This window comes from Hypomesus transpacificus, chromosome 3 (assembly GCF_021917145.1).
Source record: "Hypomesus transpacificus isolate Combined female chromosome 3, fHypTra1, whole genome shotgun sequence".
Taxonomy (NCBI): Eukaryota; Metazoa; Chordata; class Actinopteri; order Osmeriformes; family Osmeridae; genus Hypomesus; species Hypomesus transpacificus.
Window position 1 is genome coordinate 70,044 of NC_061062.1, and position 27,305 is coordinate 97,348.

The 27,305-nt window shown below is 39.1% G+C and overlaps 1 protein-coding gene across 1 annotated transcript; it reads right to left on the reverse strand.

The window, feature by feature from the left end:
* Positions 1 to 1,940: 1,940 nt before the first annotated feature.
* apoba (apolipoprotein Ba) lies at positions 1,941 to 26,846 on the reverse strand. Its single transcript, XM_047018330.1, has 29 exons — positions 26,719 to 26,846; positions 26,463 to 26,504; positions 25,534 to 25,646; positions 25,215 to 25,360; positions 24,695 to 24,842; positions 24,246 to 24,398; positions 23,934 to 24,058; positions 23,728 to 23,804; positions 23,108 to 23,564; positions 22,701 to 22,809; positions 22,362 to 22,508; positions 21,583 to 21,794; positions 21,255 to 21,462; positions 20,998 to 21,177; positions 20,335 to 20,538; positions 20,062 to 20,229; positions 19,136 to 19,338; positions 18,490 to 18,669; positions 18,117 to 18,244; positions 17,637 to 17,841; positions 17,375 to 17,547; positions 17,100 to 17,275; positions 16,556 to 16,671; positions 13,770 to 14,143; positions 5,925 to 13,478; positions 5,702 to 5,813; positions 5,244 to 5,273; positions 4,434 to 4,620; positions 1,941 to 3,416 (listed from the first exon to the last, which is right to left on the reverse strand). The coding sequence occupies exons 1-29, from the start codon at positions 26,771 to 26,773 to the stop codon at positions 2,208 to 2,210; spliced, it is 13,191 nt and encodes a 4,396-aa protein (XP_046874286.1). The 5' UTR covers positions 26,774 to 26,846; the 3' UTR covers positions 1,941 to 2,207.
* Between the last annotated feature and the right edge of the window lie 459 nt (positions 26,847 to 27,305).

Here is a 27,305-nt window from a genome sequence, read left to right on the forward strand (position 1 = left end):
TCGAAATAAGAAAACATAATTTATTTTTTATTTTTCCACCTTTATTCACCCCATAACTCTGACTAGGAAGGTCCAATGTTCACCAAACTTGGTCTGGTTAATAATACCAGTCCCCTCAACATGCTGTTATAATCATTTGATGCTGGGATCATTTTTTCAAGTTTTTTTGTCTGTCTATGTTTGTTCACAAAAACAAACCAAAGATCAGAGATTAACGATTTATTCGAATTTTGTTTATTGTTGCTTGCTTTCCTCCAGGTACACTCTACCACTTTCGAAGATCATGTTGCTTAATTGTAATTTGGAAAACTACATGCTCTTCTGGTTCTACCCATTGGCATTTATTTGCTTTTCACAATGTATGCTTCATGTTTTGGCTACCCGCAATGTTTTGGGGCTATCTCGTTGTTTATGAACATTGACCTATGAACTTTTTGAAAAGCTCTTTCTTGTAAGTCGCTTTGGATAAAAGCAACTGCTAAATGAATACATGTAAATAAATGTGATGGAGGAGATGAGGATTGACTCAATAATGGCTGTGTAGAAGTGCACCATCATTGTGTTTGGCAGGTTTACTTTCTTCAGCTGCCTTAGGAAGTACATCCTCTGTTGTGCCTTCTTTGTGAGGGAGCTGATGTTTAGTTCCTACTTGAGGTCCTGGGAGATGATAGTGTCCAGAGGCCTGTTCCATAAAGCGAGTTTACCGAATAAGCCAGGCTTATGTCAATTAGTCAGACTAATTTCTAGTTCATTCGGTTCCATAAAGCCAGCTCAACGTAGTTCAAACTCAGTGACTATGGCAACGTATGCTTCGAAACTAGCCTGATCCGGGGCAGGCTAACTGTCAGGCTTAGCCCATGTTGTTGTTTAATCAGACGTTCCTTTAACACTGACCCAATGGGAAAACGATGATATACCACAGATATTGTCATCTTCTCAGTCTCCCTAAGTTCAATATGTAGGCTTTATTTATAGAAAATCAACTTAAATACATAGGCTACAACATTTAGCCTAATGCATTAAACAATGATGAACAATGATTTAATAAATACCTGGGCCTACGCTAAACGTATGGCTATATGCTAGTTTGTGATTTCAAATGTTTAGGCACGCATAGGCATGCTGTAGGCTGGGATGCGAATCAGCACCTCCGACCGGAAAAGGGTGGAGTGCCATCTCTGGGTTGGGGAGGAGATCTTGACCCAAGCGGAGGAGTTCAAGTATCTCGGGATCTTGTTCACGAGTGAGGGAAGAATGGAGCGCGAGATCGACAGGCGGATCAGTGCGGCGTCCACAGTGATGCGGGCTCTGCATTGGTCCGTCATGGTGAAGAAGGAGCTGAGTCGAAAGGCGTAGTTCTCTATTTACCAGTCGATCTACGTTCCTACCCTCACCTATGGTCACGAACTATGGGTAATGACCGAAAGAACGAAATTGCGAATACAAGCGGCCGAAATGAGCTTTTCCCGCAGGGTGTCCGGGCTCTCCCTTAGGGATTGGGTGAGAAGCTCGGTCATCCGGGAGGGGCTCAGAGTAGAACCACTGCTCCTCTGCGACGAGAGGAGCCAGATGAGGTGGCTTGGGCATCTGATCAGGATGCTTCCTCGACGCATCCCTGGTGAGGTTCTGGGCACGTCTGACTGGGAAGAGGCCCCGGGGAAGACCCAGGACACGCTGGAGGGACTATGTCTCTCGGCTGGCCTGGGAACGCCTCGGGGTCCCCCAGGAAGAGCTGGTGGAAGTGGCCGGGGAGAGGGAAGTCTGGGCCTCCCTGCTTAGTTTGCTGCCTCCGCGACCCGACCCCCAGGCAAGTGGTAGATGATGACATGACATCAACTAACTAATAAACATGTTTGTAATTATCATTAAAAAGTTTGGAAATTGATTAAATGAAGTGTTACCAAATGATGATATGTAAATTATTATAAATGTAATATTTTTCTTCTATCTCAAGGTAACCAAAGTATTCTACTGTCAATCATACTTTTAAGAACATTTTCAGTTAATAGGGAAATGCTTGCACTGACGTATTTTATTCAGAACTCAGTTTTGCAGAGTATATTGCTTTTTGCAGTTAAACAGAGATGTAAAACTGTAACAACAAAACAAAATCTTGAGGGTGAGTAACAACTTTAAATATATTCAAATTAATTTCCTAATAACAATGTTCACAGCCATTTCCAATGAAGTGGAGGTACTTTCCTTTCTCACTGCCTTATCTGTGCTGGCCATTCACTGAAAGATTTCCAAAAGAAGGGAAGAGGAACATCAATGTCCATCTTTTTGCTGCTCACTCTGACATACGGAGCTGTGTTCTGTGTTGCCTGCCTTGTTAGGTCAATCATTCCATGGATCATCCCAAAGAACTGAGATTGGAAGACACCAATGAAGTAATTAAGGTCATTATTGACACGGTCCAATGTCATGCCATTATAGACTTCCTGTACTTTCAGTTTGGCAAGATCTTTATACTCGGCTGCACTTTTCCTAGCTTTTTCCAGTTGATACTCTGTAGAGTGCAGAGTGTTGTGAATTTCTGCAGAGATGCTGTCGATGTGAGACACAAACTCACGATTTTCAGCCCTGAAAGAGGCAATAACCTCCTCTGTCTTTTGAATGCATAGCTGTAAGAAATCAGTTACTTTCTGGAAGAGCCTCTCTAAGGACATGTTGTCCCTGAGATCCTGAATGGCACCTATTGTATAGCTAACTTTTTCCAGTATCAACTTTCCACTAACAAATACATTTAAGCCGGGGACTGTAAACTCAGTATCTCCAATTCCACTTTTAGTGGTTTCAGTTACCGCCTCCATGAGGTTTGATAACCTTTGGCCAGCCCTGTCAGTGGCTGTAGATAAAGATTGACTGACACTCTGGTAGATTTCCTGTCCAGAAATTTTCTCATTAAATCCATAAAGACTGAATTTAGTTTCACTCAGAAACTTACTCACGGCATCTAACAGAATTTTGATGCTCTGCTCACAGTGTTGTAGAACTTGCTTAGCTCTCATGAGAAAATAGTCTTTAAAATCTTCTATTTTTACAGTGGGTATGTTGTCAAGAATCTTCATGTACATATCTCTACTCTGGTCACTGAATAGATCACTGAACTGTTGTATTGAAATCTTTACTGTATCAAAAGTCATTGGGACTTCATGATAAGCTCTCTCTATGACATTAGAGATGGAGTTCTTCAGCTTCATGAATGCTCGGCTGACATCATAACTAAAGTGAGCTGTGTGATACTTGTTCATGAATTTGAGCAGTGCCTCAGTCACGGCAGGAATCCTCTCTTTAGACCCTTCAATCATTTGATGTAGGCCATCCAGGTTCCAAGCGGTCTGAAGGCTCAACTTCTCAGAGTTTCTTAGAGTGGCTTTGACACTAAGAATATCAGTATCCTTGTCAGGTGTAGACTGAAAGAAAAGCAGTACGTTAGAGGGGATCATTTCTTGCATTGGTAGAAATAATGCACTGACATATAAAAGTATGTTATCAGCCAAAAATGCATACAGTCTATAAATCCAAATGAAACCTATAATATTTTCTAACATTCAATTTGTATGTAGCTTGTTTTGTGTCAGCTCTTTGCTCTTGTTGGATTACCAATTTCTAGCAATGTTCAAGCCTCTCAGAGCTTGACTAGAAGGACATGTTGGAGTACTAATGAAAGTAGAAGTTGCTATATTCTTCAATGGGGTAATGCTTCTTTAGATGTTGTTAGACACAATAATAGACAACCACATTGTTATCAATCTAAGGGAAATTTATTTTACTTCTCTCGATGGACTCTGCAAAACATGGAATTTTTTGTATTTGAGCACTCACTCTACAGCCCCTGACCTCCCCGATCATTCTTTCTAAGGCTATGGCAACTGACTCTGACAGTGGTTCATTCAGAATTTTCCTCTCTTGCTCATTGAATTTCAAGTTGGCCCTTCACCCAACAGGTGGCACATGGGAGTATGAAGTAGCATGACGCCAACTATGGGTGCTGCGGTTCTCCTACCCTCTTGTAGTCAGCTGTAGCATGGATGAAGTGACATTGTTCTAACCAACTTGCATAGCCAATATATGTTATATCTGTAAGATAAGGTATATCTCACACCAGCCTGTCATCACACCAGCCTGCTGCTACACCAACCTGCCATCACACCAGCCTGCCATCATACCAGCCTGCCATCACACCAGCCTGCTGCTACACCAACCTGCCATCACACCAGCCTGCCATCATACCAGCCTGCCATCACATTAGCCTGCTATCAAACCAGCCTGTTATCACACCAGCCTGTTATCACAGCAGCTTGCTATCATACTAGCCTGTTTTCCTCCCTTCTTTACTCACTGTTAGCATGGTGATGTTTATTTACAGCACCACCACTTCTAATCATGGAAATATACAGGACGTACTGTGCGACATTTATATTACATACCAGATAACGGCTGAATATTTTTCCATACACCTGTGATGGTGATCTCCGCTGAAAAAGGAATCCAAGGAAACCAGATGATGGTGAAGACACGGAGGCAGTGATGCCGTCCTTGTGAGATGCATAGCGGAAGATGACATCAACAAAGGTGGGACTAGTAAGGTCTATTTTCAGAGTATGACGGGAGACACTGAAAGAAAAGAAAAAGCCCTGGGATAGTATATTTAACAAATCATTGACTGCCAATATGATTTACAGAAATACAATTTCTAATTAGACCATAGGGTGTATTTTCTATTTGAGATCTTGTAGTTGTTTTGTAAAAAATGTTATTTGATATTTTATTTTAGATGATGTTGTTGAACAGTTGTATTATCATAATTATGTAATACTTACTGTTAAACTACAGACAGTTAATTAGAACCACTAAAATACATTTTGAACTGTGGACTGTTTGGTCACCTGCATAACAGAACTTGCTACATGGACTATTTGTATGTTGCTTTGGATAAAGAGTCTGCTAAATTAGAAAAATGTAACACATGATAAACCTGTGTGATCGTCTTAACCCTTGTGCTGCCTTTGGGTCATTGTGAACCTACGGGTCATTGTGACTCATCGTCGTGTTGCGACAACTTTAGCTAATACTAAAATAATGTGAAGCATTTTCTTTTAACCTTCGCACTGTGGGGGGTCTGAGACAGCGCGACGGTTCAAAGAAAATGCTTTACTTTATTTGTATTAAAATCATGACCCATTCCCTTAAATGGCCCAAGTTTCATGAAAATGTTTCCCTGCATTGGAAATACTTACACAACATCAGGAGAAGTTTGACGTTTCATCCTGAAATGCAATGAGGAAGTCAACAGTTCATCATTTCACATCACTAAACATTAAAACTCACACTGCTGAGTAATATGCAGATAAGACCACCCCAGATTTACATTTCAGTTATGTCTTGTTTTATGGGACTTGTTCTATGGTGTCACTTCTTAATTTCACTTAAAAACAATCTCTCCCTTAAGAACACTAAATTGTTGTGATTGAAATAAGTGATCTAGTATGCATGGGTACAGCATCTAACGCACCATGCCTCAGCCATCTGACACATCAATCAATCTCTAGATCTGAACATTTTGCAATGAAACTACCTGGCAAAATTATGAAGCAAATAACACTTATAAAATGATAGGTTATTAAATGCACAAAGTACAAATTAAATACATTTACATAGCATGTCATGCAGTGGCGTAAATTGACATTTTTAATACCTAAAGTTTTGTGCAAAAACATGCTGCCAGTCAACGTTTACATCACTGTGAATCAAGTTGCACGTTCCGTTTAGACTGATCAATCCATTCTCAAACTCAAGGGTTGTTGTGGCTGCAGGGACAGATGCAGAATATAATATTCTTCAAAATTACATTATTGAATGAAGCTGAAATAGATCAAAAGAACAAAATACTATTGTTATTTTATAATAATAATTCTTACCATCCAGATCGTACTCCGCAAAAATCATAGTGGAGGTGCAGGTGGACTTAAGTGAGGTGACGAGGCTGGAATCCTTCTTTTCCAGCTTTGCAGTTGATGTAATATTGTAAATTGGGGAGGAAACCTTAACAGTAGTGGAGAGTGTGCCAAAGGCTGGGATAAAAACACTCACAGGCAGGTTTAGAGTGATTTCAGGGATTTCCATGTTTTGCTCAGGGATGGTAACAGTTGGTATTTCAAAGTTGGAAATGTAATTTGTTATATCATCCAGGTGGATTGTACGCTCCCCAATGGTCAAGGATTTAGGAAAGGTGAGAGAGGAGATGGTAATGTCATACTGTGGTATCTTCACTGACAGAAAAGACATTTTGTTTTGAAGATACTCTGTGTTAATATCAAAACTGGGGACCTCCATTTTTAGCAGATAAGGGAGCATGATGTCAAAGGCTTTGGTGGTTATTACTTTAGGTATTTCTAAATTCTTCAAATCAATTGTAAAGGCTGCCACATGGAGAGTAGTGAAGGGTACATCAAAAGGTGGAAAAGAGATGACTGGTGGTACAGGGACTTGATCAGGCAAATTAACATTTTCAAATCGCATGTCAATCTTCCTAATGATCTGTGGTATTTCTTTAATCCAAGTAGGAACAGAAAATGTATATTCTGAAATACTAAAGATGACTCCATCTTCAAATAATTTTGCTGGTAAGGCAAACGTTATTCCATCCATGTTCTTTGCATAAACTACAGATGATGACACATTAAGGAACTGCAGTTTATCTATGCTGGTAGCCTGATCAAACCTGAGTATGTCCCAGACCGTCTTCTGGTAGACAGGGAGCTTAATAGACTTAAGAAAAGCCAAGTGCGCTTCCAAAGAGCCAGTTGCTTCCAGACGCACCTCAGCCTCGTCATTTGTCAGCTGTAACTCACAAGCATGAATCACTGAAATGATCTGTTCCTTGCTGCTCCAGCTGAACGTTTGCTTGTCTGAGGTGATGGAAAGGTCAATGTGTTGAATGATTACAGCATCCCCAGAACTGCATGGCTGGGTGAAGTCTATTTCCACTTGTGCTGTTAAGGTAGTTAACGGTACAAAATCTAGGGTTGCTTTAGCAAAGTGCTTTCCTTTTGAGCTGAAAGGTCCAATGTTTGCATTGTTATTGCTGGTGTAATTGTATGTTGCATACACACGTCGTAGAGATGCCTCAAGAGCGAGATTTTCATTTACATCCAAAGACAAAATGTTTTCAGTTTTGTGATCAATGTTTGACCTTAAATCCGTCTTCACTGTTGTTCGCAGGCCATTTGTATTGAGGTACAAGTTACCGTCATTGTCTATTCGTCCAGCAACATTGCAACTATTCATCACTGTTATATTAATCATTCCTTTGGTGGTGGTTTCCAATGAGAAGTAAGATGACAATCCCTCCAATGCCAAGTTATGATCAATAATCCCCTTGCCTACAGCCTCGATTAGTGGAATGTTAAACGTGTATTCCAGTCTAATCTTGGAGGCTGCATTAGGTTTGGCCTTGGTGTTCCCAAATAGTTCCTGATTTAATTCCATAGTAATGTATGGCAAATTAACTTTTGCAACATTTGCCATTGAAGCTTCAATGCCCCGCCTTGAGAGGCTGATAGAGCAGTCATGGCTTCCCTCCATGTTCTTGTGCTCCAGGGTCACAGCAGTAGCCAGTTTTATACCCCTCTTTTTTGTCAGACTGGTGGTTCCACTAATCTTCCCATTCAAAATGTCAAATACAGATGTTGAGGTTGCTCCAAATTTGGCCACCATGTCAGACTGATTGTAAAGGCCTGCATTAGTGGTCATGGTGATCACAGTTGATTTGAATGAGAAATCATAAGTAATGTTGCCCATGGCTGGAAGCATGATATTGTTTTTAATGGCAGGTAGTGTGAAAGTGGGAAGAGTCAACTCACTCAGTGTCTCAGGAACGTGAAGGACAGGCAGCTCCAGAGATGGCAACACTAAAGTATAGGATGGCACAGAAAATCCCATTGTTGGAACCTTAAAGCTTGGGGTACTAACCTCCTTGGGGATGACAAAGCTAAATGCAGGTAACTCTGCCCTGAAAGCAGATACCTCAATATTCAGCATGGGGATTTTGTAACCAGGGACAGTGAATATTCTAGGAGGATTCTTGGCGGTGAAAATCTTGTATTTATCTAACTGTTTCTTGGCTTTGTTGTAAGAATTTGTAAGAAGGTCTACCAATGTATCTCGACCTAATTCAAAGTGTGCCCGAAGAACATCTGCATTTCCATGAATTGCATTGTAGATAGGTTCCAGATCAAAATAAATAGCATGCATGTCTGGATTCTTCTGATACTGAACCTTGAGGTTCATGTCAAATGACTGCCGTGGAGTGGTTAGCAGAATCTTCAGACCAGCATGTTCCCAAAGAGACATATCTTTAATTGCAGGTGTTTGTATTTCAAGATAAGGCATTGTCATCTCTGGAATGGTGAGGGGAACAGTCAAAAACTCCAAATTTGCTTCCCCACTCATTGTTGCATGGATGGTTATGTCTTCAGGATTGTTGCCCAGGCTGAAGTTGTGATTGTACTTATATTGATTAAATCGAGCAAGACCAGCCCAGCAGACACGCTGCACCTCAGAATTAAGAATGACCCCATAATCCTGTTGGAGATCAACCTTTCCAGTAAGTTTCAAGGGGAAAATGGTCTTTGAATGTACTTTGTTTCTATAATCCAGGACAATCTCAAAAGGCTTCACCAAAAGTTCCAAAGAGTTGGAAAGATTTCCACTTATTCTTCCAATGACCTCTGCATTGTGGGAGGCAGTCAGTGCAATTTTCAAATCCCCTACATGAGCCTCTCCATTTAAAATCATGATGCTGCTTTTGATAAAAGGAAGCTCTGTATCAGCTCTTCCTTCAACAGTAATATGGCTGAAGATGACAGATTCTGCAGTCACAGTTTGCTTCATGTTAACAGCCTTGCTGTTAGTTTCTCCACCAAAAACGAACTTTGCAGTGCCAAAATTTATATTGAATTCAATATCACTTTTGTGCGTGCCCTCATCAGAGTAATCCTGAAAGGACCACTTCCCACTTCCTATGTTTCCAACAGTCACAGAAATAGTTCCTGACTCGAGACTGGCAGCTGCAGTTTGAGTCATGGTGACTTGGCTTGAGATGTCATTAGTTGGGATATTCAAATTGTGGTTATAGGTAGTGTCCATGGATGCAGATATTCCACTCTTCAAGGAAAATCCAAAGTTAGTGACTGCATCTGCTGCATACATATTCGTAGTGGCTTTAGCAGTGGTCTTTGCTGATGCCTCCGCTGATGGACCACTGAGAGTTAATGATCCCTCATGATCAACAGTGAAGGTCATATGTGTAGCTTTAACACTTTCCATGAACACCAATTTTTTCATCCTTGGAGCTTCAAGACGAGCAGTCGCATCCAAAGAGTAGTCAAGGAACTCAATGGTTGATTTGGCCTGAGAGGTGAGGGTAGCTGTAAACTGTGGGGTTTTTGGTGTAAGTGTTGAGTTCTCTATAGCTACTGCTGTCACAAGAGTGTAATGAGGAATGTTTATTCTTAGTTCACCAGAGAGCTTGCCGAAAGCTGGTAATTGAACTTCATTAGGGACCTCTGGCAACTTGATTTCTGAAATTGGAAGCATTGTGATTTCAAAGTTTTCAAGATTCAATTTAGGAATATTTATTGCTGGAAACCTTATCTCTGATAAAGTGATTTTTGGGAACGTTAAGTCTGGGAAGCTAGGAATATACAATGCTTTTAAGTCTCCAAATATTTGATCAGGTTCTGGGATTGAGATATCAATTTCTCGAATGCGATCAATTAGTGCAATTATCTTTGCTTTGATTTCATACAAATCTATGGTAAAGGCTGGGACAGTGTAAGTACCAACAATTGTGAACTCAGGGATTGAAATGTCAGCAGAGATATTAATATCCTGCAGTTTATTCAGGTTAATTTCGAAGGTGGGTATGACAAGGTCAGTAATGGGAATAACAAAAGATGGAATCTCAATCTTTGCTGACTTTAGTGCATTGAGGACACCATCAACTGCCTGACTGATCTGGTTCACAATCTCTTGGTCTTTGGACAGATTCCGGATCTGTTCAATTACTTTGTTAAACTGGACAGAAATGTAAGCAATCATATTGCTGTAGGATTCACTTGCCCTTCCAAGATAGATATACATTTCCTCTCGGATGTCCATGTCAATGACTCTCTGCCTCATATCTTCAAGGATTTCTTCTGCCTTCATCTTTATATCATTGTAGGCTGTTGTGTCAATTAAATCCATCATCATTTTGACAATTTCTGCTATTTTAGTATTTTTCAGTTGTTCCAAGTAATTGACAATAGATCCCTGGATCTCTCTGACAAACTCTCTGGATGCCTCTATCTTTTGTGCAATTTCATACTCTTTGATCTGCTCATTTACATAGTTTGTTATGTCAATTATTTTCTGGTTTGCATCATCAACAAACACATTGTAGTCAAATGATTTAATGGCCTTAATTAGTAAGGATGTGTGTTCATTTAGCCCATCGATGCTTTGCTTGAAGTCAATTGCGTTCAATTGTTGTATGAAACTATCCAAGAACTCCATAAACTTGTCATAGAAAGCTTCTAAGTAGATAGTTTTAAAATTATCAACCAGTGTTTGCAATGTCTGTTCAATTCTGAATTCTTGAATAAGCACTACAACTTGTTGCAAGAGTGCCCCTATTTTCTCATCAACATCATACCTAAGAAATAGATCTCTGACATAAAAATAAACAGCATTGATTTTTTGCTCTATTGCATATTCTTCAATCCAGTTGACAATTACATCTTTAGCGGACTCTAGAACTCCAGTCATCTCCTCAGATGAAATTTGAAAGTTAAGATGCTCAATATATTTAGAAAAATGTATTGAGAGAATATAATCCTTCAGGTCCTGTAAAAACATGGTGACATCAAAGGTGTCAATAACTTGTTTTAATCCGGCCAGTTTCTCTTGAAGCTTGGCTAAAATTCTATATTTAGCATCAAGATCCTGAAACCAGGCTACACTGCTATCTTGGAGCTTGCTGACATCCATTTGTCTGATTATATCTTCAGCTGCATCAATTGCTCTGACAATAGTCTGTCTGAACTCATACCTGTCATCAAAGGACCTAAGTTCATCTCCAATCTGAGAGAGGACATTTGAAAGAGTGGTAGATAAATCACCATTGTCAATGTATTCCTTAACAGAAGCTATTATATTGGTTATTTGGGTTGCAACATTTATCAAAGTTTGTTCAAGGTTTATCCTTAGATTTTCCACTGAGTTCTCTAAATCATCCAGTGTTAAGGCATACTCTTGTGTCAGATAATTAAGTGTATTTTTGATCTCTTTTACCTTGCTCTCCAAGTCTATCTCTTCCATGAAGTCACTTACTTGGTGAGGCAATTGGTTTAAATTGGACCTAAATTCACGTATTAATTGGTCAATGTTTAAACTTTTAATATATTGGTTCATGGATTCCAAGGCATTTACAATGGTTATTTTAAACTGATCAAATGCAACAGGAAGGCTTTCAAGAAAAGGAAGCTCAATTATATGTGAGTCACTGTTCTTATCATACTTCAAGAAGCCAGATACACTGAATTCTGCATTATCTTTCTCAGACCTTCTATCTCTACCTTCTCTGGTTTTGCTGAAAAAGTCTGTGGACATTAACCCAGAAAATTCTAGACCAAGTTTCTCAGGATTGTTGTAAGTGTTAATGTCTTGGTTGTAAGCATGGTTGTTAAGCTTGGATTTAGTCTTCCAGGTCAATGATTGTTCACTGGGTGTAACAAAACTATCACACTTGTTATCCAGGTGTGTATCATATTTACTTCCTTCCAGTAGGTGTGAGGTTGAGGCCCTGCAATTATGTGAGTATGCTAGCGCCAGGGGCTCTGCTTTAACAAGCAACTTGCTATAGAGCTGCCCAGTGTGCTGCCCATAAAGATTCATCTCACTGTCACTGTTGATGATGGCATCAATGGTCAGGCTGAATGGCACTGCCAAGGTGCGAATAGTGCTGTCAAAACGAAGGGATTTTGAATCAATGCGTGCCTCACAGTTAGACTTAGACGCAAGTCCTGCAAACTCAAGTTCACAGTTCTGATGATATTGTGCATCCATTAGATTTCCAGTTGTGCTGCACTTTAGTGTGCCAGTGAGGTCTGCATAGTGGATTTCATAAGTGTGTCTGAGCTCCTGGTCCTCTCCGTAAGCTCCTCTGAAACTTCCTGACAGGTCCGTCTTGTACGGCTCAACTTTGACTTGGCCCTCATTGTTTAGAGTGACATCAAACAGCTTGAGATGATTTTTCATGTTCATGGAGGTGACAAAAGGCTTAATGTCAAGCATGATATTATGTTTGTAGGCAACATCCTCACAAATATAATTGTCCACCTTTGAGCGGAGAGCTAGGGTCCAAAGGGTAAGAGTCAAAGTGTGGATGTTCTCAGTTTTTATTGTCTTCAAAGATCCCATCATATTGTTAGAGAACTTCAAAGCATGCCTGTCCAGCTTAAAATCCACAGTGTTTCGTAGGCTTGCATCAGCAGCATTGCCTTTCAAGACGCTGTTTAAGGAAGCGGCAGCAGTTGAAACAGAACCCTCTATGGTGAACTCTCCTCTGCTTTCCACAGCCATTCCTTTAGACGAGAATGACAGTGAGACTCCGTTGCTATCCAAGACCCCATTAAAGATGCTCTCAAATGTTACGGGACTGCACTGCAAGCTGGTGGTACTACTGGTGACCATGCCATTTCTGTTAGCTGTTGCAGAGGCCTTGTGCAATCCACGGCCACCTGTGAAGGTAAGGGAGCCTTCAGAATTTACTTCAAGCCCATTGTAATTCAGTGTTCCAGTAATAAGAGAGTAAGCACGATTTGTTGCATCATCAGCTTGTGACTCAACTCTTAAAATGGCTACTTCACTGGACAGACCAAGCTCAACTTTGTGACGAAATGCTTTGTCGAAGGCAGTTGAAGCAGCATCACATTTAAGGGTTAGTTGTGCATTTTTGTATTTTAGCTCTGCCACATGCTTTAAAGCATCATTCTGCACATTTGTTTTAGATAATACGGACAACTCTGAATTTGAGTACACTCCTTGGATTATGTTGTGAGCCTGGATCAATGGTGAGTACACACGCAGGTTTGACTCTCCTCTTCCTTCTCTTTCAAGGGGACGAACCACATAATTATGACTGTAGGTTGAGTTGGTATAAAATGAGCCCACGCAAATGCTTCCATCCAGAGTACCATCTCCTGTGACTTCCTCCGCAGTAGAAGCTGACTTAGCAGAATAGTACAGAGAAGTGTGTAGACCTAAAGGACTTGAGGCTTCCATTTTGTAGTTGGCCCTTGCCTTCACATTATCCATCACACTTAAGGTTTCAAGGACACTAAAGCTGGCATCAAACAGGCTGTGGCTGAAGGAGCCATTCACAAGATATTTCAGATTATCTTCAACTCTCCCAGAGATCATTCCTGTTCCTTTAAATGAATGACAGAATGGAAATGGAACCATTGTCAAAACAAGGAATAATTCTGAACAACTTATTATGCAACAATGATAAACTGAAAATACATTTGTTTTCACAGATTGATGAGTTCAGGTTAAGAAAAGTAGTACTACAATGGGATCATACAGTGACACAGCTCATCACTTAACCTGCGTATTAGCACAGTCTTAGACAGATTAGACCAGATGGCTCAGTGCATCAGAGGAAACACTTGGCAGACATTTTCCACCAGTTTTTATCCTGGAAAGAATAGAGAATTTACCTTCAAGCTTGTAACAGAGTGGGTTGACGGGAGATTGAGCCATGACTGTGTACTGAGCAATGTAGTTGGGAATATCTTTGGTGTTGTTGCCTCCAGAGATGGAACCCTCCCAGTTGTAGAAGTTACTGTTAATCTTGGTCGATACCTCAGCAAGGCCAATGAGAGGTAGTTTAAAATCAAAGGTGTGTGGTATGGTGAACGATGGAACTGGGTAGTCATTGGCAGGTATTTCAATGCCTATTAAAGGTACACGCATGAGTGGAATGGACAAAGTAGTGGGAATGTTCAGATCTTCGGAAGAACTCCCTCCGAGTGGGACTGGAAGTGAGATGGTCATTGTGTTCTGATTAAACTGGTACCTGAAAAAGCTGTCACTGTTAAAAGAAAACAGATAAAAGGCTTTAAGTGTACTAGTTTGGGATTTTGAATGTCTCCATACTTTTGATCAACATTAAAAAGAGAAATTAGAATGTTACTCAGGTGTAAGAGGTAACATTGTGTTGCATGGTCAGATCCTGCTCAAAACTCGTGATTCCTATATTAGGAATCACAAGTTTTTATATATACTCTTACTGCATTTGTTTTAGAAGACAGATTAGATCGCAATCTAACCGGACAACATTCACACTCAGGGTGTCACACTTAATGTATCCAAAATACAGACCAGCGCATTACACATATCTAAACAAAACGAACACAACAACAAAACTCCAAACAATGCTTATCTAACTAAGCTTAAACCTTTAACATTATAGCTTTTCAGCAGGGCATTCTGGGTAACAGGAGCGTTGCCACTACACAACTATCTAATCAACTTCCCGTCGTCCTACTCTGAGGCCTGTTCCATAAAGGCCGCTCAAAAAAGCTGGACTTAAAAGTCCCAAACCAGACTTGAGTTTGTTTAATTAGTCAAGCGGGGCTAAAGCGGTTCCATAAAAGCCAATTTCAGCTCACGCAATCCTACTAATTCAAGTCAGATTTAAGTAGTCAAGCTAATTGCACGTGCAGCCTATTCTTAAACAGCCCGAAAGGTAAAACATGGATCATACAATCCACCACGGCAAAAGCAATGCACACGGCCATGTGACTTCTTCCTGAAAGAATGTTCCCTTTAAGCCGTGTACTATGACAGCTCCCTCATCCCCCGCCTCATCAAACTAAAATGACACGTCATGATTGACATGAACGATAGGCTACGTAGATCGAGGTCCTTTTTTAGTCCTTTATTTCCTTGATTAAAAAACACCCTCTAAACACATCTGGATGGACTTTTTTGACATTGTTTTAAATAAATAGCCTACTATTAATCAATACATTACCCAGCATCCTAACTTTTTAACATGGTTGTTGTGTCGGGAAAATGGAGGATAGATGTAGCCTATAGATTTAGGTTTGTTTCGCTATTATAGGCTACTGTTAACAATTATATCGCAATGATAATTATACTCGGATAATTTAGATTGAGATAGGCCTATGCCTGATGCCTAAATATTTGAAATCACTGACTACCACACAGTACAGCCATACGCTTAACGTGGCTATATTGTGTATCAAATCATTGTTTATCATTGTTTAATGCATTAGGCTAAATGTTGTAGCCTATGTAGGCTATTTAAGTTGATTTTCTATAAATGTAGGTAAATCATCATTTTTCCGTTGGGTCAGTGTTACAGGAACGTCTGGTTAAGCAAGAACACGGTCTAAGCCTGACAATTAGCCTGACCCGGACCAGGCTAGTTTCGAAGCATAAGTTACCATAGTAACTGAGTTTGAACTACGTTGAGCTAGCTTTATGGAACCGAATGAACTACAAATGAGTCCGACTAACTCACATAAGTCTGGTTTATTCGGTAAACTCGCTTTGTGGAACAGTCCTTTGGAGTCTTTACATTTATTCATTTCGCAGATGCTTTTGTCCAAAGCGACTTCCAAGAGAGAGCTTTACTAAAAGTGCAATGGTCAATGATCATAAACAACGAGATAACAACGAGCCCCAAAAAGGCTTTAGCAGGCTTTTGTAGTCTTTAATATTGACTGGGATTGCATGACATCAACTACCTGAGCTCAGTTCACAATTCAAGGTTCCTATGTCTAAACCAAAAATGTTGTTGTTAAGTTATTTGTCCGTAGGATTAAAGTAAATATCTGCAAAATAACTGTTAAAATAGCTAGTTTTGATCAAGTGAAATGATGTGTTTTAACAGAACATTTTTGTGAAAATGTGAAAAAGAAAATAGACATTTTAGTGTATTTTTAAGTAAAAACATTTGGCTGTCATTTTTATGTAAAATTATAAATTTACAGTTTTCCATTGTCTTTCGATCTGTATTTCCAGTAATTCAGAAATACAGAAAAAACACGTACAATTTACTGAAAAAGTACGATCATCTCATCTTTTGTTTTTTTACAGTGCAGTTATCGTAGCTAGTTTAACCTTAATGTAACACATTACTACATTTACATTTAGTAGACGCTTTTATCCAGAGCGACTTATAGTAAGTACAGGGACATTCCCCCCGAAGCAAGTAGGGTGAAGTGCCTTGCCCAAGGATACAACGTCATTTGGCACAGCTGGGAATCGAACCAGCGACCTTCTGATTACTAGCATGATTTCCTAACCGCTCAGCCATCTGACTCCATAGCAGTTCATATGTGACTACATGTTGTTACCGTAGGTATTGCTATGCAGTTACATGGTTGTTAATGTAGCGTCAATGTAAAAAAAAAGCAGCAACAGAGTTGTCCAAAGCAGCAACAGTCTTCAAAGCACAAAATAAGGCACTCACCATTGCAGAAACAACATCTCAGGCAGCTTTGGTAGAGTGAACTCAGCAATGTCCCTCTTGTTTCGGAGAATGTCAACATATGGGACACCAAATTTATCTAGCCAAATCTTGCCTGCCTAAAAACAATGAAAGAATGTCAATATCATAACAATTATCAATATCTTATCAATATAATATATACAATTAATGGCTAATTCATGAATAACAAGCCAATTAGAAAAGGGACGCATCCAGTGTGTTTGAGTAGTGGATTATAACACTACTTAATTGTGTACAGATACAATAGAACTATATTATCAGCTCTGCATACTAGAAATAAAATGGAACTGGGATATTCCTTTTTAGGAATTTCCTTGATTGTCATTTAAAAGAAAATAATATAGTAAAATGGCATATTCCACAGCAATACTGAAACTTGATGTATTGTTAGTTGATAAGTTAAATCAATTAAATTTTTAAAAGAGGTGAAATTATTGATCATGGTTGAGCTGGGTTCTACATTCCTTTGACAATAGGGTGTTGCTGTTCAACTATTTCCACTTACCTCAATGCCTTTAGAAACGATATGACGCAATTTCATATCTGTCTTTGCCACCTTCTGGTCTAGGATGTTGTCTATGAGCTCTTGCAGCTGCCTCTGGTAGTTGTCAGTGTTTGGGATGAGTTTTTGGATATCAGATTTGATATCAGACGTCATCTCAACCTCAAACTTATTGTTATCTGTTAAGTAGTAAAACACACTCCAGTATACACACAGAATGTGAAGTTTCCCCAATGTTGATAAAAGTGGGCAAAGTGGCCAATCCTAAGGACAGTTACCATATCTGACTATGACGTTTTGCAGGGAAGTGGACTGTGGCATATTGATGGCCGTGCTAAATTGCATCACAAGACCTTCAGAGTTCTTCAGGACTGCTGTAGCAGAGGCTTCCGTACTCAGACTGGGGATAGCCATTTGGATTTGCAACATGCCATCATCCATTGTCTCTAGTCTAATGAAAGAAACATTACTTTATTCACACTTTTGTGGGCTATGCACATTTATATATTTTTTTTTTCAAACATTTTATGCTTTTTTTACCTGACACGTCCAATCAGGGTGAACTGTGGAATATTCTTGTTAGTGACATCTACTGTGATGCCACGCATCTTCGTTCCTTTGACCATACTGTCTGTGACCGCAAGCTTAATCCCGGCCTCCAAGTCAAAATCAGGGATATTAATTGCGGTGTCAAAAGTGTTTCTGTTGTACTTCAGTGTTGCACTTGCCTCTGTGGGTTCAGCCCCTGATATTTGTGCACAACAGTTTTGTATTTGTGAATCATTTGACAGCCTCAATAGTCCTACAGCATGAATGAAACATTATGATTGTGAAATGGTTTTGAGCAACAGAGAAACTCTCTGTATTTTTGTGTTTCAATATGTGGAGAAGATTTACTTTTAACAGGGAGATGCACAGTTGTCATGTGGGTGTTTCTTGTGTGTTCTGGCTAGGCTGTGAAATACTAAAAGGATATGAATTGCATCTCTTTGTAAATGTGTATTTCTTCAACACCAATACCTTCAGCCTTCAAGGTCAGCTTCAGAGTTTCCATTTCCCGACGTCCTTCCTCGTCTCTTAGAGTTTCAGAGGTAATGACAGCGGAATATTCTGAAACCTCGCCTGTGGGTTGGATCTCAACTGCAAACCTGTCAAACATTTACATGTATGCATTTAGCAGACGCTTTCATCCAAAGCAACTTCCAAGAGAGAGCTTTACAAAAGAGCATAGGTCACTGATCATAACAACGAGGTAGTCCCAAACATTGCAAGCAGTCAAAACATGAAGCATACATTGAGAAAAAACTAAACAAACATCCAACTCTTTTACAGGAAACTGTCTACAAGGTAAAAAATGTATGTATTCAAAAAATATATACAAAACATTGCTCACTTGGTCTCTCCTGTCAGAGGGTAGTAAGGAGCATCATTGGTTGAGCTGGCATTGGAGTATCGCAGTATTGTGCAGTATTTCAAACCGGTAAAGAGTGGATGACATTCAGAGGAATCTGTTCTGTCTTCCACCATAGATGGTACTATTTTGGTCTGGCTGGCGACTGATAGCAGTTGGTTGCTTTATCATTAAAGCAGTAAAGAAAAAGGCAACATTTAAGCTTAGTTCAACATGGGGTGTGCGCTGTAGTGTGTGTTGACACCCAAGTGAGAGAAACACAGAACACACACCAAGTTGGTGGTGCATATACATCATTATAAACAGGAAGATTATAGTGAAAACTTGATTTCCCTCAACAGAATACCCACTTTTTCTTTCCTCAAATATTGGCATTAGAGAAGGATATTTGATCATACACTTAAAATGTGGACAAGAAGTTCAAGTTGAGTGTAACTGGTCTTGAAATATAGAACTAAATCAAATCTTAATTAACAGCACAAAACAAAAACTAGGACACGATGTTGGTTTTTGCTTAAATGTTTTGCATGTCTCTATATTTTATGTGTATTGTAGTAAAATATATATTTTTCTCCATGGCATACCCTGCTTAAATAAAGGTTAAGCAAAAACAACTTCAGAAACCCACCTTACACTGAGGAGCTGTGTGTGTCCTTTGGGGACGGGGATGGACAGCTTGATCTGGTTGCTGCTTACAGTGATCTTGGAATTCACAGCACTCTCGTGATACACATTGGTGTGCATCTCAACCCCAGATACCACAAATTCAGGAACGTGTATACCCATTTGTGTAATGAATTCCACACCAACAGATGGCATGAAAGACAGTTGCTACAATTACAAAAAACTGCATATTACACATTGGAAACATCAGAAAGTTGTCTTTTATTAATAATTAATTTTTTTAAATAAACGAATTAGGAGTAAAACACCGAGCTTCAGTAGCTAAATTAATTCTGAGTTTGCATTTGCTAGATGAATGGTCAAATGAAGATATACTACACTGCTAAAACTCCCATCAGTCTAAAATCAATATGCTGTGTGTACATTCCTTCAGCTGTTCAGGAATAATCAGGTTTCACTATCATTCCTACAGGCCATTACATTCTTTGTCAAAAACCATGATATGTTGAACTTTAAATTTTTAATAAAACAAAGATGTAACTTTAATGGTGAAAGATTCTTCACCATTAAGGTGACAATCATGACATTTATTGTAGCATGCTATTAGGTGATAGCTGCCTGAAAGTTATATGAATGAAAAGTAATCTGTTTGGAGATTTTTAGTGGCGTTAAAACTATGGTCTTAATAACCTAGTGTTGAGAAGCATTTGTAAGATGGATGTGCAAAGAAAATAGATTTACACCTGAAATATAAGTAAATAATTTTGAGAATTGTCTCCATGTCTATATGTAAAAAAAATATGTGTATAAATTAACTATGCGCTAATGACATTCCGTCACTGACGGTACCCCATTAGATGTTCAACCTACTCTGTGGTAAAATGTTTGTTGGGTGTAACCTGTCTTGACATACATTTTCCAGTACCTTACCATGCCAGGGGAGAAGCTGAAGCCTCCTTTGGCGCCGGCAGCAAAAACACCAGTCAAGGAAAATTTCAGAGGAAGGCCAGATGCCGACGGCAGGGAAAAGGCATTTTCCAAGAAGATGTATTGAGCATACAGCTCACTGTCAGTGCTAGACAGAAGTGCGGCCATGGCCTGCGCAAAGGTTGATATAAAATGTATAAAATGTAAGACTAATTCATAAGATCTTAGTTGGGTTTTTTATGTTGCCTCAGAACCAGATAAATATTCAGTGTTTACCTTGGTTGGCAGGACTCTGAAGAAAGCATTGTAGTACGTGGAAAGAGAATGGGCCATTTCCTGCATCTCGCTGGACTTGATATATCCTAATTCATTTCCCAGAAACCTTAGGTAGGCCATAGCTTCCGGGGAATTTTTAGAGCTCAAGTCCACAACAAGCTTCTGGAAGTTTTCACCAAGGTAATTGAAAAGGTCTTGTGGAGCCTGTGATGATGATACAAAACAACACTTTTATTCTGTAACAGCTGCGTAAAGCTCTTTGGCTATAGCCATCATATTTTTGGTTGTAATTATTTAAGAAATCAATTCCTGCAACTTTATATTGTTCATGGATTATTTATCTGTGAAGCTGGAAACTCACTTTTACTTAAAGCACAAAGTGACAGTATTCTTAACCATTCTGTTTTCATGCATACACTTAAACGTTACATTCATTCTGTAAGCTTAAATAGAACAATATTTCCTTCTTTATTTTGTATATCATAAGCCATATTCATAGTAAAGGGTTTAGAAAATTGTAGATCAACCAGCCTGTGAGATGGCGATGCCCCTTGACATCGTTGTGCTCTATACTGAACAGTAGTGGTGTAGCTCCCTCTCAAACCCCAAACAGACACTGGAATTCTTAATATGGACAAGAAATCCATACATTTGGCTTTTTACCTGTCTTTTCATTCTCTCACTCTGCGTTGGAGCAATCCAATTTTCCAAAACCTCTTTTAGTGAGCCTGGAATGTTTTCATTGGTCCAGTAAATGGCCTTGGAAGCAGAATCAGGAAAGAAACCTCTTTTCCCAAACAGGGCTTCAAGACTTGGTTCAAATCCATTTCCTTCAATACCAACCTTGAAAAGTGAGGAGAAAATACTTTAGAAAATGTATTTCCATCCTTGCCAAATCCATTTAAGACAAATAGATTTACCTCCAAAATGTCTACATTGAACCCAAATGCTTTCAGAGTGGTCTTCAGCATGATTTCTTTTGGCATAGACTCATTGGAATCGAAGACGATGTTTCCCTGTGTGGACACTAGGGGGTTGTCCATCCTGTAGTTGCTGGACCCAGTGAAGAAGCCCATGCTGGCTGGTGATACATGGTTTTGTAAAGCTTCTATAATGTACTGTCTCGTACTTTGGGATGCAATATAAAGACACAGTTAATCATATAAAAAAATGTAATGTAAAATGTCTGAGTAATTTTCACTGTATAATTCTAATGGTAGATACTGGAGTATAGAAATGATCCCTCACTCCAGAATGTTGGGATCCTCAGAGCGAAAGATGTTGTCTAGGTGGGAAGCCACAAAGTTCCTGAGGTGTGGCTCCTGCTCAAGTTTCAGTGTATTGACCACCTCTGTAACAAGTGCTTGGTCTGGACTCTTCATCAGCATCAGGTAAGCTGCCACACGTTTCTGCACTGAGCTCCCTGTATCCTGGTATATCTCCAAGAGTGCAATTTTAACCTGTTCCGCAAAATAATGAACAGATAAATAAAGATTTTTTGTACGCCTAAACCATTATAAAAATAAAGATATCTAGAAAAGTATCCATTTATGAAACTGGCACAGGTACATATGGGGACAGGTATGCACCACCCTACTCTACTCATTAAGTTATTTCTAATGCTGAAAAAAAAAAAAAAGATGTTGGAACTTGGAATTGATATTTGTTCTAGACATATAAGGGAAATGTGCAAAAACAACAAAAATTAGCGGCAGGTTCTCAAATTCTATTGATGTTTGAAGGGTTACATAACTTATTACATAACATTTACATTTCTGTATTTAGCAGACGCGAGAGAGTTTTACAAAAGTGCATAGGTCAGGTCACTGATCATAACAACGAGATAGCCCCAAACATTGCGGGTAGCCAAACATGAAGCATACATTGTGAAACTTACATGATATCTATTGCCTAAAGTCACTTAAATTAACAATACTAAATTATTGATACATCTTGTATATCTGTGATACCAGTGAACGGTATCATGGAAAAGTTTGGTTAGCAAACCTTGTGTTGTGCATACTCACATCTTCATCAATGCTCATCAGTCTGAAAGCCTGAATTGCTGCCTTTTGGACAGAGAGAGAAGCAGCTGACTGCCGCATGCACATGAGGAGTGGTGATTTTATTGATGGGTCGACATCCTGCATGGCTTTACCCATAACACCAATAACCTAAAATGTAAACAATTATATTAAATATGCAGCCTAGTTTAATATTGAGTAAGTCATTCAGTCAAAAATTTTCGTTTGAAGTGAATCAATGGTCAGCCTTAACCCCCAATATAACAATATACATAAGAACAATATACATAAGTATCACGTCATGCAGCTTCTTTGGGTTCTACATTATTTCCCAGAACAGACCCTTAGTGTCAGGAACGTCACATCTTGATCCTCCAAGCAGTCTCCTAGCATGTATTTCATGAACATGGCCACCTCAGTGACCTCTGGAGTGACCTGTCCATCATGAAACCTGCAGAGAATAACGTTCTTGATCAGTTCTTAATAATAAAATTGTGTTGGGCAGCAAGTATTCAAAAATGTCCTAGTCATATTCCAAAGGACTGATATGTCCTGTATTTTCAGATGCAATGGAGGAAAATAGGGTCAGATGACTGAGTGGTTAGTGGTTTCCTGGGCAAGGCGTTCACCATACTTGCCTCGGGGGGATGTTCCTGTACTTACTGTAAGTCTTTCTGGATAAGAGCATCTGCTAATTGTAAATGTGTAATTTTGGTCCTGATGATAGACCAGCAAGGCATGTGACTCACCTCCTGACGGTGCTTGCAAGAGCATACATGATGGCCTTGCTTTGCTTGTACTCTGCCATACTGAGCATGTCCCTGACACGGTGGGAGTCTGGGTGGGACTGGAGACCAAGGGCATAGACAAACGCATCCCGCTCCAGAGCCGCACCATCCTTGGGTCTGATGACTTGGAGGATGGCGCTGGTACATTCAGGCGTTCCACACTGAGCCAGAGCCTGCCAGCTGAGCATGCCAGACAACTCCATCATGTCGTCCACAGTCTGGCTAAGGGTCTCGTTCCTCAGGGTGCGAAGACCTGAGACCAGCTTGTGGAACAGGCTGGCCCTCCTCTGGCCCTGGTCAGTGTTGGAGAGACCTTTCAGATCTTGCAGAGTGCTGATTGTAGCATCTTTGGTCTGAACAGGGGCCTTGTCTTCTGGTTGCTCCATGTAGAGAGGTTTACTGTGACGGGGGTCAACCTCTATTTACAGAAAATTGGCAATTATGAATTGTCATTATTGTCATCTCAAACTACTCAATATTTATATACTGTTACTTGATTGTTCTAAGTGACATGATGTCAGAATAATAATATTGTGTCAATTATTAATTCATGTGTTTTGTGTTAGTAAATAAATCCTTACCAAAATATTTGTTGTTGATCTTTGCTGAGTCTTGCAAGGTCAGAGTCTGTGTGACCACAGTGGAAATGCCATTATTCCTGTAGATAGCAAACAAGATAAATTAAATAATATTGTATTTCATATGATTTTTATTGAAGAGCCTTTAAAACTGTGCAAATAGGCAGACATGCACACATTCAAAACACATATTGAAAGAAAATACTAACTCATGTGAGAAGGGAAGGTAAAGGTGTTTTTCCGTGCATTTAGCAGTAGTCATGTGCTTTCTCCTGTTATCAAACTGATAGTTGCAATCTTGCGAACTAGTGATGAGCCTAGACATTGGCACATTCTGAAAAAGTACAAATACACTTTATTGAAAAGCTGAAAAACATTCTCACATTGCTAATCATCTTATCATAGTCTAATCGCAACACATATTGTGGTAAATATTCGAACTGAGAGCAATGTGTCTAAATTGAGGGTCTATATAGGTGAAAAGTTACTGTGGTAATGTTACAGTGGATTGGAGATCTTACCCAGCCTTGGAGAAGTGCAAGTGGACTGTGTGGCAACCTCCTGCTGTAGAAGTGGTCACACTCTGAAAGATCTCTCAACACGGTCACATCTGTGACAATGTCCTTTCTAGCATTGACCGTTAATTTACTCTTGCAAAGGCCGTGCACTGTGTTCTGAAATAAAGGTAAAAGATTTGACATGACAAGGGTATAAAAACGTCATCTTAATTTTATTTTATTTTTTCTTCCTTCATCTTTTTTTCTGAAGTACAAATCTTCCAAATTGAGCAAAAAATACAATCCTGAATTTAGAGGGGAAACCACCTCCAATGTGTTAGATCATGATTGCAAAATGTTATTTTACAATGTAATAGTTGTATTCATGGTTTCCTATACCAATATTATTTCTAGATATTACAGTTTCTGTATTTCATACTTGTGAGAGTATGTTGTTCTGGGGAGATACTTACCATGTATGAGTAGTGCTCTTCCTCTTGAACTGGGACCATGAGGGCAGAAATTATACCCCTCTTGATGTTCACAATGTTTACAGGCTCATCTGGTTGCGGGAAGAGCTTCACATCAGTGGCCTCTTTCACCGTGAATTTTAAAGAGTTCCTGCAAAGAGATGGGTCTGAGAAACAAGACTATCAAACATTCAATATTCTCACAATGCATGTTAAAATGATAAACCCACTGTAAAGGCACACTTGTTTATCATACATGTTTTACATCTTCTCTAACACAACAGAGTTAATTTGTGACTCGAATTCATATGACATGCTGGTGATCAGGCACAGAATAACCACACCACTGATGTTTTATAGCAGTGAGACAAAACCTTTGTTAGTATAGTATGAAATAGATTATTTTAGTCTAGTATTAAACTGGTGAAGTTAGAATGGTATAAAACAGATTATTCTATTATAGAATAAAACAGTTTAAAACATAATCTATGGCATTGTATGTATATATGATGGTTATACAAACATTTCCATAGCAGCCTGAAAGGCCTCTGCCCCAGTGGCCTGTCGGTAGACTGGCTGACCCTGAGGGTCTATGACTGACACCTCGCTGAGAACACAGTCCCTGGTGTGCATGAGGAAGCTGCATGTCTGTGGGACTTCAATCTCCACCTGAGGTAACATGATCATGGTAAAAGACACAGAAGTCATCATCCAACATGTTCATGGTAAAAGACACAGGAAGTCAATCATACAACATGAACATGGTAAAACACACCGGAAGTCAATCATACAACATGATCAGTGAAACTGAGAGAGGGGGATTCACAATCACACCGACGTACCTGACAAGTGACTTTGGGACCATTTCTGAGGTTGGCTGTGCCGGTCACCCCATTTCGACTTTCTGTTGTATACTGGTAGACATATTTCTTGAAGGTCCTAAACCTTGTTGCCACTACAGATACAAACATAAAAAGACAAACATAATATGACATGAACCTAGTATAACTCTCAAGTTTCACATTTGAAACTTGGTTGATGCCCACAGGCTGTGGTAATTGTTTTCTCACATTCTGGGTCCACAGTCAAACGTCCACATCATCACAGGAGACCTTTGGAGCCTTAACTAACACTAACAATGTGCTCAGTCAATAACATCAATTTTACTGAATCATGCTGAACACCATGGAGCAAGGGTCCAAATCTGTTATCTCTCAAAAGCAGGTCATGACCAGATGTCATTGATCCATTCTGAGGTCAACAAACAAACAGTGCATACTTGCAACAAACTTTGATATGCTTGACATGGACATAAATTGCCACTGTAATTGTAACTGATACCAAAATAAATTCCCACTTGAATTTATTCTTTACAAAATGTATTGAGTGGTGCATCTGTTTCCTGAAGGCTTGCACTTAATAAATGAACGAGGCACTTCTGATCCTTTGATTTTCTGTTGTACTTTCTGTATTATTTGCAAGTACTTTTGGATAAAAGTATCTACTTAATTAATACATTTAAAAACATTTAAAATAATTGCTCTTTCCCTTAAATTTTCACTGATCTGGAGATTCCCATCACACATGGTCTGCATGTATTAGATGTACATAGGACCAAGGTATGTCTTATAACCTAAACTATAACACCATGGAATTGCATAACAGTTCCTATATAAATACATAGTTTTCAATATATGTTTTGCTAAAAGTAATGCAAAGTGTTACTAAAGATTTTGTATCTCCTGTCAGTAGGATAATGAGACAAACTTACACAGGCATGTCGGTGTCTGGTCATCAACATTGTCATTTTGTTCTGCAAAGTGAATACAGAATGGTGCAGAAAGAAGTTATATAAAATCATTTAAACGTTAAGAAAGACATGTACAACAAAGAACATTCATTGTTATCATAACAATTGTCATAAAAAAACAACATAAAAAACACGAAATCATATAAAAAATGCATGGTACACAGGAACTTAATGCACACTCCGAGAAGCACCTTAGCTACCAAGAAAACACACTTACGAGCCCAGGAGTAACTGCTCACCAGTAGTAACAGACAGAGTTTAATGTCACCCATGGTGGGAGGCAAAAAGGCACTTTAGCCTTTAACAGTATTGTTGAGCTCTCTCAACTTAACTTCATGCAAATATATACGTTTTCGGACTCTCTCTTTTATAAGTATACCTTACTTTAAATCTAGCTCCTCCCACAGTAGTCCCAAATATAGATAAAGAGCAATCAATGTTCTAAAGCCAATCCAAAGTTCATGAGTTACTGTATACCCAAGTTATACCATCATCCCTTCACTATCAGTGTAGTGTCAGTTTTCCTTTATTTATTCTAATGAACACAGTCCAGGGTCTACTACTGTTGCTGGGTGATACAAAACATACTGTATATTTACTAAAAACTATTTAATGGTTCCAGGTTCAAGCCTCAGATATGCTATTTCTTCATATTTAAATATTTCAGAAATAAAGTTAATTTAAATTATTTAAAATGGTAAATGACATAATGTGTTTTGTAATAACACATTTATTATTGTAAGAATTGAAATGCATTATATTATATCTAGGCTATTTTATTTGCTTCAGAGATTTTCATTCAAA

Coding starts and splice junctions, on each gene's coding strand:
- apoba (XM_047018330.1), bottom strand. CDS start 26,773: ATGGGTGACATTAAACTCTGTCTGTTACTACTGGTGAGCAGTTACTCC. Junction 24,843..25,214: donor TTTCAGGCTGCTATGGAAAT/GTTTGTATAACC, acceptor ATCTCTTTGCAG/GAACTCTTTAAAATTCACGG. Junction 24,399..24,694: donor AAGAGCACTACTCATACATG/GTAAGTATCTCC, acceptor CCTTTATTTCAG/AACACAGTGCACGGCCTTTG.